An 18311-nucleotide genomic window follows, 5' to 3' on the forward strand; every position below is an offset into this window, starting at 1 on the left:
GGCAGTTATCCGTGGGTTTACAACAGCTCAATTTGGGCCTTCAATCAATAGGAACTGGGAATTTGGCCGTCAGGTTGGTGGCTGAAAGAGGAGAGGCGAAAAAGATAAGGACCCAACTCTCTTTTGATTCAACATCAAGCAGACAGAAACAAGTCGCTCAAATTGATGTGGACACACCTAAAATAATTCTCAAGAGCCTCGTAGTCTCAGATTTTAAATTGTCTTTTTCTTCTCTAAAGGTCTAGTGGACTGGCATATTCTGCTTGTGACTAGTTGTTGGTCCAAATGTAAAAGTTTAAATTGTATTCAGGGACTTGCGGTGAGGTCAGGTAAAGTCAGGTTTACCAACAGTGTTCCCTCTAAGCTGCGCGCGTGCGCAATTGCGTATTGCTCGCACATTCTCAGCGCACAAAAAATATAGCCAGCGCACAAAAATGAGGGCTCAAAAATACTAGTTAAGAAGGGACTTAAGTCAAAATTACAGTGCATGAAGGTAAAAATACACGGGTTCCCCTGACGCTGTGTCCTAAATGCGGTATTTTGAAGTCGAGTCGAAGTAGAACGAAGTTGAGTAAAGTTAGTAGAGAACCGGCTTCTTCGGCTCGGCTCACTAAAAGGAACTGACTCTTTCGGGTCCTAAACGGCTCTTCAAGTTGTTTTTGCTTCTTTAATCCAAACATCACCAAATATTGTGCAAAATTATGCACAAAATGACTTAAAGGAAGGGGGAATTGAACAAAAAAGAAAAAAAATACCAAAATGAGAAAAGCTGAGAAAAAAGAAACAAAAGGAAGAGAAAAAAGAAGGAAACATTTAGAAAAAAAAGCCAAAAAAGAAAGAAATGTAGGAAAAAAGTAAATAGAGAACATAAAGAAAAAAATAACAAAAAAGTAGAAAAAAAACACAGAAAAAAGAAGAAAAAGTTTGTGTTGCATTCAAATAATTTCCAATTCTATCAAGTGAATCTTGTTGCCAACATTGTACTTCCTCTAAAAAATGTGATTAAGTACAGTTGTGTATCTTGCAACCGACTCAATAAGCCCCCAAAAATGTTAATATTATGCGACAAAATATGTTAGGAAATAAAAAGAAATGGATATCTTGTGAAAGAATTGTAAGAACAAACGACACTTGTAGGCCGTACAACCTTTGCAATAGTACATGAGTCAATTCATTCAAAAGAGAAAAATCATTTTGCATTGCCGGAAACTCCGCAAAATGTAACTTGATGTCAAGTTTTGGACATGTTTGATAATGAATTATCTTGCCACACTTGGGATTATAGTTGCTCACTGTTGTTTCAAGGGTTGCTCACCGACTTTGTGTGAATGCTCAGACTTGTGGAAAATTAGAGGGAACATTGTTTACAAATAAATTAAAATTGTATCCGTCATTTGATTGGCATGGCAGGCAAGCAACATATATAAAAATGTTTTGTTGTCTAACATTATCTTATAAATTAAGTCTATACTCTGATACCTTTGAATAAAAGCATCAATATATAATATATAAGTAAAAAATACTTGATGGCTTGACCTGTTAGCCTGCTAATACAAATTCTATTGTTTGTGGCTGAGGTGTGCGCTAATCCAGATTATTTGGTCTCACTATCGCCCTCTGCTATGAGGCAAGAGAATTGCGTGCCTCACCCGGCACAGATAATACTTTACACAATGCACGTTTTAAATAAAAGCATCAATACCTAGATAATCCTCCTTTATGATAATAAGTCCAAGCAATGAGAAAAAAATGTTACTGGATGGCTGGAATTGCTGTTAGCTTCCTTAAAATAATCACTAATTATACTGTTTGGAGCTTAAGTGTCTGCCAAATCAAGTCAAGTCATGTTTATTTGTATAGCCCTTGATCACAAAGAGTCTCAAAGGGCTGCACAGACCACGGATTATTGCAAACCAAAGACTATTATGACACCATCCCCTCATCTAAAACCTACATGAGGGCAAATATTACTTGTATATTGTCAACATAAAATATAGGTTATTCATATGCTGTAGAATAGAAGTGTGTTTTAAGCTTAGATTCAAATATTTCAACAATGTGCACGCTCGTTTCTTGATGGAAAAGATGAACAAGAGACCGGCATTTCCACACGGGGGCAGATTTAATTTTTTAAACAATGTAACTGAGTGAACTCCATCGAATATGGCCCAATTAGTGTCGCTCGAGTCTCTGTCAAGCCTCCTCTCTCTCGTTCTCTCGCTTCCCCTCTCGGCCCACGTCTTTCTGCAAGATGGTGTGCCGGTTCCTCCCATGGGCGTGCCAGGGAAGCCCCCTGGGCTCCACTATCTCGGAGAAGAGCGTCCCGATGTTTGTTGTTCTTTAAAACAATGGAGAGCGTTTATCATAACAATGCCCGCCGTCCTCCGTCATCAGGGCCCCTCCGCGTCTGGATGCGCTGATTATCTTATCAGCCTCACGTCAGTTCCCGCCATTCCTGTAAAAAATATTTCCTACCAGACCAGGATGCCCTGAACTTTCACTGCTTATTGAACTTAAGCCTACTCGGTGAAAATCTTCATTGCACTCAATACATGTAACTTGTATTCAGTTGTATAAAATCCTTTATAGTCAAATGTACTTCACTACCAACAGAACCTTAAAATCACATTTTAAGCTAACAGGGAGCCAATGCAGGTTAGCTAAAATCGGGGTCAGGTGATCAAACTTTCTTGTCTTAGTTAAAAGCCTCGCTGAGGCAAGAGAGTTGTGTGCCTCACTCTACATCTGCTCTACACAACAGTACGGTACCTGCTAATATTGTTAATAATTATTATGTAAAATGAAAATTCAGCAATTTTGACTTTGAAAATCCAAAAATTGTGAAACCTGACTGCAGGTTATTGCTTTGACTTTTCAATGGGAGTGAATTTTCACACAAAATGAGCAATTACAGCAAGGAGAGGAATGAAAAAAATATATATTTTTAAAAACAAAGTGACAAATGATGCATCATCCATTCACCATGAAAATGTCCCGTTCGAAATCTATGGAAGAATAAAAAGCTTTCTTTTGTTTCCAGCCGCCTGGCTTTGAAAGTCTTCCAAGTGTCATCAACAATCAACCGCTTGTCTGCAAACAATAGCTGCATAGAAATGTCAATGATGTGTTTAAATGCTTTAATAACCATCCCGCTTTCGTCCCAGGGGCCTCCGGGAGCTGCCGGTGCTGAAGGCAGACAAGGAGAGAAGGGCGCCAAGGTAACAATCACTTAATTAGATTTTCTTTTTCGACTTGAAGGGACTTTGTTACGCCGTGACTTTTACCAACCGGTGCAACCCTCCCACATTTGCAGTTATTTCACGTCCGTCCTCTTTCCGCAGGGCGAGGCTGGGTCCGAAGGTCCGGCGGGTAAAACTGGACCTGTTGGTCCTCAGGGACCTGCTGGAAAGCCTGGCCCGGAGGGTCTACGTGGAATCCCTGGACCTGTCGTAAGTCTGCATCAGAATTGAACGGGTTAGGAAGTAATCATCTATAAAATATATACTGATTATTTCACACCAAATAAGTAAAATTTCAATTTGAAAGTATCAATAAATAGATAAAATTCTATCTATCCATCTATCCATCCATCCGCCTAACCACCCACAAACCTACCTAACCTACCTACCCACGCACCCACCTACCTACCTACCTACCTAAACACGCACCGACCCATCCACCTACATAACTACCTACCCACGCAAACCCATCTATCCACCTACCCACCCACATATGAAACTACCTACCTAATTACCAACCTATTTACCTAATTACCTACCTACGTACCTACCCAACTACCTACCTAAAACCACCCACCTCCCTACCCACCAACCTACCTATCTATCTACCTACCTACCTACTTACCTACCTACCTACCAACCTACCTAAACCACCCACCTACCTACCTACCTAAACACGAATACATAACTACCTACCCACGCAAACCCACCTGTCCACCTACCCACCCACATATGAAACTACCTATCTAATTACCTACCTATTTACCTAATTACCTACCTATCTACCTACCTACCTACCTACCTAAACCACCCATCTACCTATCTACCTACCTACCTACCTACCTACCTACCAACCTACCTAAACCACCCACCTACCTACCTACATACGCACACACCCACCCACCTACAAAACTACCTACCCACGCAAACCCACCTATCCACCTACCCACCCACATATGAAACTACCTACCTAATTACTTACCTATTTACCTAATTACCTACCTACGTACCTACCTAACTACCTACTTAAAACCACCCACCTCCCTACCCACCCACCTACCAATCTATCTACCTACCGAAAATATCCACCTCCCTACCCACCCACCTACCTATCTACCTACCTACCTATCTATCTACCTACCTACCTACCTACCTACCTACCTACCTACCTACCTACCTACCTACCTACCTACCCACCCACCTACCAACAAAAATAAACAGGACAAACTAGACGGGAACGAAAACTGGAGAGAATAATAAACAGGACAAAAATAGATGGGAACGAAACTGGAAACCGATATTAAACAGCACAAAGATAAACGGGAACAATTCGGACAGGAAATGCCAACAGGAAACAGGACTGATTCAAAACCCACATCTTGCGGGGCAGAGGTTCGTTGACGGACTGACAAAGGAAAAAATGATATGATATGATTAAAACAGTACAGTATTAATGTATGGTTTAAAACTAAAAAATGGCGTTTCTATTTAGGACCACAAAAAGATAGCGAAACATTCTTTATTATTGTCACGTTTTTCTCAGGGTGAACAAGGATTTCCTGGTGCCTCAGGACAAGACGGCCCACCTGGACCCATGGTTAGTACATGTCACCTTTGTTCTTTATTATTTTGATGATTTATTGCACAAGTCTTTCTGTTTTTTGTTTTTTACATGTACATCCATATTTTTTTTCAGGGTCCTCCAGGACTTCCCGGTCTGAAAGGTGACCACGGGACCAAGGGTGAAAAGGTAAAAAGACTCCAGGGTCCAACTTTGGCTGCAGTCATAAATATATTGCGTTTGAGGCTGTGCAATATATTTAGGCATGAGAAATGCGGCAGTGGGTTTTATTTTTCAGGGGGAGTTGCGGCGGCCATGCGGGGAAAATTCTAAATGGGATTTAGTGGCGCTAAAGTATGGCTCTGTTGAATTTGCTAGTAAAATATAAGTAGTGAGAATATTGTGACAGCCCGCATCTAAATTGCCTCCATCACACTGACACTGTTGAGTTTTATGATGCTTTAAAATGCATAGTTTCTGCTTTAGAGCGTATCTTTTTAAAACCATTACAATTGTGCTTCAAATTCCTCTTTTTTATCAAGTACGAGGGTTAGCGTTTGAATCCTAATGAAATGTCAGCCTGAAAGTCATATTTCATAATCAGTTGTTCTCTTGGCTAAAAAATCTCACTAGAAGGAGCGTATTTTGTTATTTTTCAGGGACATCCCGGGTTGATCGGTTTGATCGGGCCCCCTGGTGAACAAGGAGAGAAGGGAGATCGAGGTTTGCCTGGACCGCAAGGATCGTCTGGTAGCAAAGGAGACGGTGTAAGTAGCATACCGGCAATTTATTAAACTGACCTATTTAGAAACGCTAGCTATGAATGGGTTTATGTTATTGATAATTAACGAATAAAATCTTAAACAATCTAGGAGTAATCCAAAATATTCCATACTGCTAGAACGGAAACAGGACCCAAATGCATAGCGTTTACCACATGTTTAATTGAAGTAAAGAGGAAGCGCTGCGCCCACGATCCGGTGTTGGCTGGACGCGGGAGGCGAGTCGATCTCGTACTCGGATTGTGATCCGAACACGAAAGTGGACCCTCCGTAGTGAGCGATGGCGGTGTCAGAGACGGAAAAACTAGTCGGTAGCCGGGACTGGGAGAGCAAGGCGTGGTCGGGGTCGGAAACGAGTCGTAAGCCGGAACGGGAGAGTAGACGTCGTCGGGAACAAAAAGGGGTCGTAAGCCGGGACGGGAGAGCCGACGTGGTCGGGATCGAAACAGGTCGTAGTCGGAGACAAACGGGAGCAAAAATGGGATAGGCGGGAGTCTGGGTTGAAAAAGGCTTGCCTAGTATACACTGAGGTTTGCAGACGGGCTTACAATAGGGGATTGACAGGACTGGGTTTAAGTAGTGACAGGGAGCCAACCAGAACCCGCGGCGGTTGACGCCAAATGAGCGGGCACAGGTGAATCACATCGGTAATCATGACACATACTGGGTCAAAAATCTACCAACCTAACAGAAATTTGGATTAAATAGAAGGTCACAAAATGGCTTTGTACGGCACATTCTTAGGTTAACTCTATTTACTAACCCAAACTTTTGGAAAAAAAAATTAAAACAAAATTCCGGGTCAGAAAAGTGCCAACCGAACTTTGAGTCCTATCCATTTAATGGCTAGTTGTTGGATCAAATAAATAGCCGCAAAACTAGTTTCGATCAACACATTTTTGGGTTAACTTTTTCATAACCCAACTGTTTAGCTTTGGAATAAAAACCTAAAATTCATGGCTGGGAAAAAAAATGTATCAACATAACTATTGGCTAATAATTGGATAGAAAAATATCCACAAAAATTCTTGAGTTAACTCTGTTTATCAGCCCAATTTACTGGGTTTTGAATAAAAACCTAAAACTCTGGGTAGGAAAAGACCCAACCTTACTTTGAGTGTTAGCCATTTAATAGCTTAGGGTTGGATCAAATAAAAAGCCTCCAAAAAATGTTTTGTAAAACACAACTCTGGCTAAGTCTATTAACCCAACTTTCTAAGTTTTGGGGAAGAAAAAACTCTGGCATAAAAAATACCGACCTAACTTTTATTGGTATCCATTTAATGACCAATAGGTGGTTCAAACAAATTCTCACAATGGTTTGTACTACACACAATTTGTTTAACTATTTATTAACCCAACATTCTAGGTTTTGAAAAGAACTAAAAATACAGGCTGAATAGATGCACCAAAAAGAGTCCAATATAGCTAAGTTTTACCCAATAATGGCTTCAGGTTGGATGATATAAATAGCCCCCAAAATGGTTTAGTACAACACAATATTTGGCTAGCTCTAACAACCTATCTTTCTACGGTTTGAATTTAAAAACTAAAATTCTGGATCAAAAAGTATTAATCTAACTTTGAGTGTAATCCCTTTTGTCAAATAGTCACAAAAATGGTTTTGTACATTACATGATTGGGTTAACATTATCTATTAACCCAGCCTTCTATGTCTTGAATAAAACACCAACATTTTTTGGACGAAAGATTCATTTTCAAAACAAACCAATCATTTCTGCTTTCTTTGTATATCACATTCTTGTGCAATGTGTATAACCAAATAGTCTCAGTTTAATACAATTGGGTTATGTGCGTAAACTACAAAATTGGGTTTTGTGCAGGACATGCTTTGAATTTAATTCAACCAAGCTTTCTTTAGGGTGAATAAGATGTTTTTCAACCCAACTTTAAGAGTTTGAATGGATAACATAACATGTCGGTTTTTTGGATAGTTTTTTTGGGTTATGTCTATCGATAAATTCACTGGGGTTAACAACTGAGTTGGGTGTTATTCATTTACCCTCTATAATTGTTTTTCTTCACATCACATTCTTTATACTGTTTTTTTTTTCAATTCAACCCAAAATTGAAGGGGTTGAATAATAACCTAAAATTCTGGCATAAATAAATGCTGTAATTCATAAAATTACCAAAAAATATTGGGTCATATCGATAAATTAACTTTTTGGGTGTAACTAATAATTTCACGGGGTATATATTTAACCAATAAAATTGGGTTTTTCACATCACATTTTTTCTACTGCTCTTTTTTTTTTAATTCAACCAGAAAAGTGTTTTTTTTTATTGATAACCCAAAATGTTGGCAACCCAAAAATTAGGTTACTTATTTGTTTTGTTCAGCATACTTTAGGATTATGTACCGGTATATAACACATATTTTTCTGGGTCTATTTGACCCACCATTTTTGGGTTAAACAAAAAAAAATCCCAAAATCGGATCAGATGTACAAATAACAAAACCCATTATGTTCTGAGTGGGGTGCAAAACAAATGAGTCGAATTAAGACTAAAAATTGGGTCGATCCCTTGTCTATCTGTAGTTTTGTTTATTTTTGAGGTTTTGGTTGACAAGTGAGAAGACAAAATAAATCCGTATTGACCCTTGGTTTGGAAAATAGCATTTTTATGACTTTCAATTACATTTAAGTGCTAGAACTACACTAAAACAGGCAGGGATTTTAGGGGTGTGAAGAAAAGCAATCCTTGTAAAATGATAACTATTCTGAGTCCGTTTGAAATTCATACCATGCGCTAATCTAGCTTCCAATTCATTACTCAAGTCCCACAGTCGTACCTTTCTTCTTCAATGTTTCTTTAATGCACCGCCGCCTCTCCTTCTCTCATTTTTTATTAGGGTATCAGCGGATCCACGGGTCCTCTCGGTCCCCCCGGTCCCCCAGGTCTACCCGTAAGTCTATTCAATGATTGGATCATTTCGATCTCTGTGGCCGTGAATGCCAAACTGATGTCCTCTCTCATTTAAGGGCCCTCAAGGTCCAAAGGGAGCTAAAGGTTCATCTGTGAGTACAATCAATTTAAACACTGGTAAAACAACCAGTTCTGGGTTTGGTTTTAAAAATTACGATATGTGTCTCGCAGGGTCCAGCTGGCACTAAAGGAGACACTGGTTCCATTGGTCCTCCTGGTCCTCCTGTGAGTAAATAAAGGTTATACCTGTGTTTTCAATGTTTTAGGTTTTAATTAGCGTATTTAAGGTGCACCAGATTATAAGGTGCATCTACCCAAAATAGTCTTTTGTCGAATATTGTAAAATAAATACAGTTGACAAGTGTCACTGACCAAAATCGCAAAATGTTTTGTTCCACGGGAATCGTACCTGACCCCTAGAGCACTAGTGGTACAGAAGACAAAGGCATAAGACCTTATCGTATTATCACACTATTTACGGTTCCAGAAACTGATTTGGATAGTTCATTCTTATTAGTTAAGTTAAGTTTTCATGATTTTTTTCTTTTTTGTTCTATTCCCCCCTTCCTTTAAGTCATTTCGTGCATAATTTTACATAATATTTGATCATGTTGGGATGAAAGAAGCAAAAACAACCTGAAGAGCCGTTTAGGACCCGAAAGTGCCGGTTCCTTTTAGTGAGCCGAGCCGAAGAAGCCGGTTCTTGATAAAATCTACTAACTTTACTCAACTTCGTTCTACTTCGACTCGACTTCAAAATACCGCATTTAGGACACAACGTCAGGGGAACCCGTGTATTTTTACCTTCATGCACTGTAACTTTGACTTAAGTCGCTTCTTAATGAGTAATTTTGAGCCCTGATTTTTGTGCGCCGGCTAGATTTTCTTGTGCGCTGAGAATGTGCGAGCAGTGCGCAACAGCTTAGAGGGAACACTGATCATGGGTGGTCACAAAGGGGGTGGAAAGACAAAAAAGACGGAAATCAAGAATGTGTTCGATGAATATGTCATATTCACGACAGCCATTTTGCTTTCCCGCATTTTTAAGTATCGGTTAGGACGTCACAAAAATCGATCCCTGGGAGAAACGTCGATTTTTAAAATCGTCAAAAACAAAATCACCATCTATACATGCATCGATTTTTTTTCTGTCCCACCACTAATATTTACGGTGCACCAGGTTTATAGGCTTAAATTCCTGGCCGGGAAAAAAAAAACAGTAATTGCAATTACTCATGTCACCAATAGGGTCCGCCAGGTGAGGTCATCCAGCCCCTGCCCGTTCGCTCCCCCAAGAAGACGAAGCGTTCCATGCAGTCGGACGCAGCCGGTTCCTTCGTAGACTACGGCGAAGGCATGGAGGACATCTTTGGATCGCTCAACAACCTTAAACAGGATATTGAGCGCATGAAATATCCTATGGGCACGCACAACAACCCAGCCCGAACGTGCAAAGACCTGCAACTCTGCCACCCTGAATTTCCCGACGGTAGGTCCAAAAACAGCCCAGTTGGAAAACAACACCACCAGAATCAATAACAAAAACAAATAATCCAACTGTCCGAAAAAAGTAAATCATTAAAAAAATACCAAAAATGTAATTTTCAAAGCCAAAAACACTGCAAACATTTTCTATGTTTAATGTCAGCCTAAAATGCTGATTTTAAATTCATATAATCCCCCAAACTGGTTGTCTTATTAAAAACAAACCACTAAAAAACATCAAAAACAGAAAATAACCCAGGTTAAACTGAAAAACTAAAAAAAAAACTATTTAAATAAGGCAAAAATATCACCGTCAATGTATTTTAAAAAATCATTAACGAAACAAAAAAAAAACTCCAAAAACTTTACAATTTTCTTTTCGATTTAAATAAATTGAAAAAGGCAAAATATTGCTTTGTTTGTACAAAACAACTTACAAATAAATTGTTATTTCTGTTTAAAATATTGCCTAAAAACACAACAAAAATAAAATGACCCCTCAAAAACATTGTTAATAATTGAAAAAACTAAAAATAATAAGAAGTCTTTGAAAAGAAAATATTGGGTTACTTGTCCAAAAAACACTGAAAACATTTTTGGGTAAAATTAACCTCGCATTTTGTTTAAAACACCCCCTAAAAACATTGTTAATCATTGGAAAAAGAAGGATTTGAAAAAGGCCAATTATTATGTTATTTGTAATGTTTATTTGTAAACGTGTTATTTGTACTTAAAAAAATGCTACAAATATTTTATTTGTTTAAATTACCTCCCTAATGTGTTTAAAACAACCCCCAAGAATGGTGATTTCATTTCGAACAATCCTACCCAAACTGGTTGTTAAAAACAAACCCCCTAAAAAAAACAAAAAGGAAAGAAACGCCACAAAAACATGAGCAATCATTGAAAAAAAACACATGAAAATAAGTCTTAAAGAAGACAAAATTTGGGGCTATTTATGCAAAAAACTTACAAAAATTGATGTTTTTGTTTAAAATACCCTCCACTGAGTGCATTTAGAACAACCCCCCGTCAACAGATCAAATTATAGAAGCAAACCCAAAAAGGGTAACTTCATTTCAAACAATTCTTTCAAAACTTTTTGTCTTGTTACAAACAACAACATACAAATACATCGCCAATCCTTAAAGATACACATATACATATGTATAATATTCATCCAACCATCCAGTATCTGCACCGCTTATCCTCAGTAGGGTCACGGGGGTGCTGGAGCCCATTCCAGCCACCGTCTGGCAGTGGGCAGGGGACACCCAAACTGGTTGCCAGCCAGTCGCAGGGCACACAGAGACAGTCAACTCACTTGTCCATTCACACCTAGGAACAATTTGAACATGCATGATTTTGGAATGAGGGTGGAAACTGGAGTGCCCGGAGGAAACCCACGCAAGCACGGGGAGAACATGCGAACTCCACACAGGAAGTTCGATCTCATATATATATATATATATATATATATATATATATATATATATATATATATATATATATATATATATATATATATATTTGCGCGGTCGATAATGGTTAGCGCGTGTGCGGCACGGTTCTAAGGTCTTGGGAACCTCCTGTGTGGGTTCAAATCCAGCTACCGGACTTACTGTGCGGAGTTTGTATATTCTCCCCGTGCTTGCGTGGGTTTCCTCCGGGCACTCCGGTTTCCTCCCACATTCCAAAGACATGCATTTCAGGTGGATTGGCCGGTCCAAATTGTCCCTAGGTGTGACTGAGCGAGTGAGTTGTCTGTCCCCGTGTGCCCTGCGATTGGATAGCAACTAGTTCAGGGTGTCCCCTGCCCACTGCCCGGAGATGGCTGGGATGGGCTCCAGCCCCCCGCGACCCTAATAAGGAGAAGCGGCACAGCTAATGAGATGAGATGAGTATATATATATATATATATATATATATAATGGGCTCCAGCACCCCCGCGACCCTACTGAGGATGATAAGCGGTGCAGGTAATGGATGGTTATATATATATGTACCGGAGCCATATCCCCTAGCGGGAGATGGCTAGAGTCAAGGAAACATTCACATTTTTAACTCCCATCTCAAGCACGGGGAGAACATACAAACTCCGCACAGAAAGTCTGGAGCTGGATTTGAACCCACGACAGGTTCCCATGACATGAACTGTGCCGCACAAGCGCTAACCACTGCGCCGCCGTGCTGCCCACATTTTTAACTCTTTCTGGGAAATTGATACAGAGGAGGGGATTCCCAGCCCCCTCACTCAACCCAACTGATATGTTAGGAGTCATCAGGTGACCAAACGCCCCCCAATTCCAAACCCTATGACCCGGACGAGTCTCGAACCAGCAACCTCCCAGTCTCGGGGTAGGCGCCCTAACCCCTCGGCCAAAATATGAATCAATTTTTTTTAATATTTTATCTATCGTGTTTATCTATAGCGTTCATAGAATTCCTCCCCTTATTTCACCTCCCAAGTCTTCACCATATTATTAAGAAAAGAGATTTTTAGCTAATGAGCAAATTTTTTTCAGGTGAATACTGGATTGATCCGAACCAAGGTTGCTCAGGGGATTCTTTCAAAGTCTACTGTAACTTTACTGCTGGGGGAGAAACTTGCATCTATCCAGATAAGAAATCCAATGGGGTAAGTTTTCAATTCCACGTTTATTTATTTCAAACCTACGGTGGTATGTTTCATTAGCCGACCGTACCTCGGGGCTAACACACATTTGCGCGGTCGATAATGAGCTATACATAAATGCAAATGAGAACCGTACATCGGAACGGACCTTAAGAACTACGGTGACTTTGTTTTTTTTTCTTTTCGCAGGTCAGAATATCCTCATGGCCAAAAGAAGTTCCCGGGTCATGGTTCAGTGAATTCAAGCGTGGTAAAACAGTAAGTTGGATTTATTTGTTTAATTTTGGTCCTTCCTCACTGTAGAAAAATTGAAAAAAACAAATATTGTTATTTAAAGACTCATTACACACATCATATATAATGTCAAGATCGAGAACAGGATCAGGACCCAAACGCGTGACCCTCTCACACAAGCCTTTTATTTTACGGGAAATGGGGAGTCATGCACGTTAGGCAGCGGTCTGGCGTGGAAAGACAGGAACCCAGAGACCGACGAGATCGATTCCAATTGCCCGAGGTGATATCGGACAGATGGGGTCGATACCAGACAGGACGGGACAGACAGGATTGATATCAAAACAGGATATTGAAAATAAACAGGACAAACAAGACGGGAACGAAAACTTGAAAGAATGATAAACAGGACAAAAATAGACTGAAACGAAACTGGAAACCAATATTGAACAGGACAAAAATAAACAGGAACAATACTGGACTGGAAAATGCCAACAGGAAAATAGGACCGAGTCAGAACCCACGTCTTGCGGGGCAGAAGTTCGTTGACGGGCCGACAAAGGAAGCGCGACAGCGCTGAGCTTAAATGGACAGAAAGCCAATCTGTTAACGAGCTGCAGCTGGCGCCACACGGGCCGGACCAATTGGGCGCCATGGCAACCTTGACATATAATTCATTTTCAATGTCGCTGCACATAAAGATATCTCCATTTTAGATATTGCAGGATTACTATAAAAAGAAATGCTGGCGGGTATGTGGATGCTAAAAAAAAAACATATTGAACTGAGCTCATATGCAAACACTGCACAAATTGGCTTCTGCTTTGCCCACGAAGACGTCAAAAACAACACACGTCCCGCTCAATCAATTTGTTGTCCTGTGGATGTATAGATGACACATTTTGCAATATGCAATTTTTGTCTATGTTGTGATTGGAGTTGTACAATTGATATAAAGTATTGTGTCGGGAATTGTCATGAACCGGAACAGGAGGAGGACCCAGATGCGTGACGTTTCTCACACAAGATTTATTTTACGGGAAATGGGGCAGTCGTGCATGTTAACCCAAACGCCAGTGGTTCGGCGATCGTTGGGCGGAAGACGTAAGGCGGCAGTCTGGCGTGGAATGACAGGAAGCCAGAGGCTGAGGAGATCGATACCAATTGCACCAGCAGATATCCGAAAGATTGGGCCGTTACCTGACAGGACGGGACAGACAGGATTGATATCAGGCACTGGAGACTGTAGTCCGATAACAAGCAGGACGAGATAGACGGAAATGAAACCACACACTGGAGATCGAAATTAAACAGGACAAACTAGACGGGAACGAAACTGGAGATCGATATCAAACAGGGCAAAATAGACGGGAACAATACCGGACAGGAAACACAAGCAGGAAACCGGAACGTTGCTGTCTGAGCTGCAAACAACTAATGTTTGTCAAGGTTAAAACTTGAGATTGTAATGAAGTAAACAAAAGAAATAGACTCTGAGTCGGACATTGATTTTTGGTAGCCCTTTCATCGGAGGCACATCCTACCTAAGCTTTCCCCTAGATCTGCTTCCAAAATTGTCTCAGAGAGAAGAGGCCCCCCATCTGATACCTACTAGACCATTTATTCAAAACACAAGCATAAAACATCACATCCGAATGGCTTAAACAAGATCACATGAATACATGGAACGTATCTGATTGGCTTAAAAGAAATCACATGATTAAAGGGAACGAGATAATGGTGGTCGCTAGATAGCATGCAAGTACAAGAAATGAACAGTAAGAAAAGTGAAACTTTTGTAAAATAAAAGAACAATGAGTGACTGTAAAATCAAGGGAGTAGAGAAAGGGAGCTGTGCTTGTGACCAGACTTCCCAGCACTAAAGTGAAGGACATCTTGATTAATAGTTAGTAGGCCCCAAGAGGATACAATTGTTGTAAGAATACAAACAGCACCTGGATATAATCGTTTGCTTCGTTAAGGTACTTTTCAGGATAAAATCATACAAAGGCACATTCAAACTATAATCAAACTACAATTTCCCTTACAACGTTAACCACAAGAGGGCACTCCAAGACCGCACTTAATGTTTCTCAAAGGCAGAACAGATATCGTATGTTGTATCATTTGACTGTAACTATGAATTTCCCATTTTGTTTTATTTTCTGGTATATAGTGTTAGGGGAAAAAACTATATTTCAAATGTAGCGTTTACCAAATTGTTCGAATTAGTTATCTGACTCCATTAACCAAACACAAACTTTATTCTCCTAACAATGCATGCTTTTTTTCTTGATATTAGGGAAAACAATTGACAAGAGACAGGCTTTTTCACATGGGGGCAGATTTATTTCCTTAAAGTATTTAGCTAAGTGAATTCCATCGAATTTTTCCACCAAATTAGTCTAATTAGTCTTGTCGAGCCCCCCATCTTTTCGTCTTTGGTCCTGTCTGTCTGTCTAAAACCGGCCCCTCCCATATGGCATGCTGACTCCTCCCGTGGGCGTGCTGACTCCTCCCCTGGGGCAGGCCAGGTGCCAACGTCACCTCCTCCTCGCCGGAAGACGCCGCCATGTCTGAAGGACTCACAACAAGAAAGCTTATCAGCTCATAGCAATGCCAAGCGTTTATCAAAACAAGGCCTAATTCTTTCGTCAGCGCCCCGCTATCACAATTCCCCAGCCAAAACACTACACTTCGATCAGCCTCCTGTGAAAAATTCCCACTGCATTCAACAAATGTAATTTGTATTATATTAAATCCCTTCTAGTCAATTAAATAAAATAAAAAATCCTTGCACTTTAAATTTCTCGCCGATTTAGGGGTTTTAGGTGCCCATTATAGTCCAGAATATACGCTACGCCTCAGTTTTTACAAATGTTTGCATTGGCTGACTATGCTCCCTCCGCAGCTTTCCTACGTGGACTCTGACGGCAACTCCATCAACACGGTGCAGATGACTTTCCTCAGACTGTTGACGGCCTCGGCGCGGCAGAATTTCACTTACAACTGCCACCAGTCGGTGGCGTGGCACGACGCCGGCAGCGACAACCACGACAGATCGTTGCGCTTTATGGGCGCTAACGAAGAGGAAATGTCTTACGATAACAACCCTTACATTCAGGCCCTCTCCGATGAATGTGCGGTAAGGAAAGTCCTTCTGTTTAAAAGAATAAACTGCAGATTCCGCATCAGCGTTTGCAGGGGGTTCTTGAAATCCTTTAAAATACAGTGGAACCTCGGTTCTCGACCATAATCCGTTCCAGAACCCTGTTCGAGAACCGATTTGTTCGATCACCGAAATCGATTTTCCCATTAAAAATAATGTAAATCGTTTTAATCCGTTCCAACACCCTGAATGTTTACCATGAATGTTAAACATAAACATGAAGCTAACCCAGGCTAATCGTACGTTCGCGTTAGCGTAATCTACCGTACGAAAGATTACGCTAACATGAACGTGTAAAAATAAAAAAATCAGGTCGTTTACAAGTCATTTAGCACCACAAGTGGCTAGCGCTTCATTGGAAAGGGGGCTCCGTTCCAACACCCTGAATTTTGGGCTCAGTTCCAACACCCAGAATGTTTACTTCGAATCATAAAGCTAACCCAGGCTAATCGTACGTTCGCGTTATCGTAATCTTCCGAACGAAAGATTACGCCAACACGAATGTGTAAAAAAAAAAAAGGAAAAGAAAAGAATTATGAATAGGATTTCTTACCTTTGTGGTGGTCAGCAGAAGGCGCATGCTGTATTCCCTTAGCAAGATCCCTTATTAGCTCAGGAGGTAGAGCGCTCGTCTGGGGATCAAGAGATCGCAGGTTCGAAGTGTCCTTGAGTCAGACACTGAACCCCTAATGCCCCCAATAAGCAGGTTGGCGCCTTGCATGGCTGCACGCTTTTGGTGTGTGTGAATGGGTAAATGTGAAGCACATTGTAAAGCGCTTCGGGAAGTCTTCATTGACTTGAAAAGCGCTATAGAAATGCATTTCATTTCATTTCGGTTACAGCACTACTATCAATGGCTTTCTGAGCAGTCTATGTGTTTCTCCTACAGACGAGGAAGGGCTTCGGAAAGACTGTCTTGGAGATTAACACTCCCAAAATCGATCAAGTTCCGATCCTCGACGTCATGTTGACCGACTTTGGGGACCCGAATCAGAAGTTCGGGTTTGAAGTCGGGCCCGTCTGCTTCCTCGGCTAAAATAAAATGACCAAAAAAAACAACAAAAAAGGACTCGATGGGGTCAGCAGAGAAAGTCAAGTTGAAGCCTTCCTAGAAAGCCCTTCCCTCACAACTCCTCCCCAGGCTTTTCTATGCCACATGCAAGTTTTGAATCCCAGAGCGTGTCACCGACACGTCCTTTCCATGTACGTAAAACCGGGAGAATACTTTTTGTTGCCCCCGTAGGGGAGCCTCAGCTGGCGCCACACGGGCGGGGCCAATTGGGCACCATGGCAACCGTGACACTGACCTACATATCCTGTGAAAAGTAGTGCTGGTGAAGGACATTCGATGGAAGAGACGCGGGCGGATACGGATCTCCTCCAAATCTATGGTGCTTGTTCAAATAAAGAGGTGCTAAGAAAAGAAAGAAGGTATATTTTAATAATAATAATATTGAAAAACTGTAAAGTATTTTGTACATTGCTGTTCTTTCTGAATCCACTTTTCAAAACTTGCATGTGTTCCATCCCGCTTCCGGCTCCTCTTTTGCTCTCCCTCAAAGGAATCTACATTTGAATTTTGTTTACCAAATAAAGTGAGCATCCAAACAATTCTCCATTGCCAAATGTAGACAGTTCCCTTTGTATATATTGACGATCCAAAGCTCGAGGTTATTTGCTCCGGCAACACAAAACATCCTGTGCAAGTAGCAATCCCGGCGTTCCTTTAATTAATTTAATTCTATTTGTTGTTTTTTTTTTCTTTGTTTCGTTTCCTGACAGGCTTTTCATTTTTGGTTGTATACCTCAAGACTTTCTTTCTAGGTTGCAAGGATGTTATACCCTGTATATAACTTTAACAATTCAGTTGATATATATTTCGGGTGGGGATTATTTTTAAAAGCAAGACATCCACTGTTCCAACCCTTTCTGTGAATGCAATGAGACGCCCTTAAGGTGACCCATTTATTTTGTAACTAAAGAGAAAATGTTTTGCTGCTTTTTATAGTTCAATTAAATATTAAAACTGGATTCCAACCAAGAGTGAACTACACGTGTCAGTGGTTTGTGTATGATGACTGTTGGAGGAGGTGATCCCATCTTGTCTCTTGAAACCAATAAAGTTCCATCCATTTCCTTTCATTCTTGACGGATGCAAATGAAACTAAAATGCCAGAATTTACCTTTTTTCCCTGTCAAAATTAAACAAATACATTAAAAAAAAACATTAATAAAAATATCTTTCCCATGCTAA

At 40.5% G+C, this 18311-nt stretch overlaps 1 protein-coding gene across 7 annotated transcripts in view; it reads left to right on the forward strand.

Moving 5' to 3' along the window:
* col11a1a (collagen, type XI, alpha 1a) overlaps positions 1-18088 on the forward strand; it is a 147197-nt gene extending 129109 nt beyond the window's left edge. For all 7 annotated transcript variants that reach the window (XM_088322068.1, XM_088322063.1, XM_088322062.1 and 4 more), the window contains 13 exons: positions 3165-3218; positions 3342-3449; positions 4783-4836; positions 4936-4989; positions 5460-5567; positions 8461-8514; positions 8591-8626; positions 8706-8759; positions 9783-10023; positions 12545-12657; positions 12844-12912; positions 15800-16033; positions 16947-18088. In XM_088322068.1, coding sequence (XP_088178194.1) covers positions 3165-3218; positions 3342-3449; positions 4783-4836; positions 4936-4989; positions 5460-5567; positions 8461-8514; positions 8591-8626; positions 8706-8759; positions 9783-10023; positions 12545-12657; positions 12844-12912; positions 15800-16033; positions 16947-17093 — 1326 coding nt within the window. In that variant the 3' untranslated portion in view covers positions 17094-18088. The remainder of the gene's footprint in view (positions 1-3164; positions 3219-3341; positions 3450-4782; positions 4837-4935; positions 4990-5459; positions 5568-8460; positions 8515-8590; positions 8627-8705; positions 8760-9782; positions 10024-12544; positions 12658-12843; positions 12913-15799; positions 16034-16946) is intronic.
* The last annotated feature ends 223 nt before the right edge of the window (positions 18089-18311 follow it).

The sequence above is a fragment of the Urocampus carinirostris genome, chromosome 18, assembly GCF_059441175.1.
Source record: "Urocampus carinirostris isolate Australia breed hairy pipefish chromosome 18, RoL_Ucar_1.0, whole genome shotgun sequence".
In the NCBI taxonomy this organism is placed as follows: domain Eukaryota; kingdom Metazoa; phylum Chordata; class Actinopteri; order Syngnathiformes; family Syngnathidae; genus Urocampus; species Urocampus carinirostris.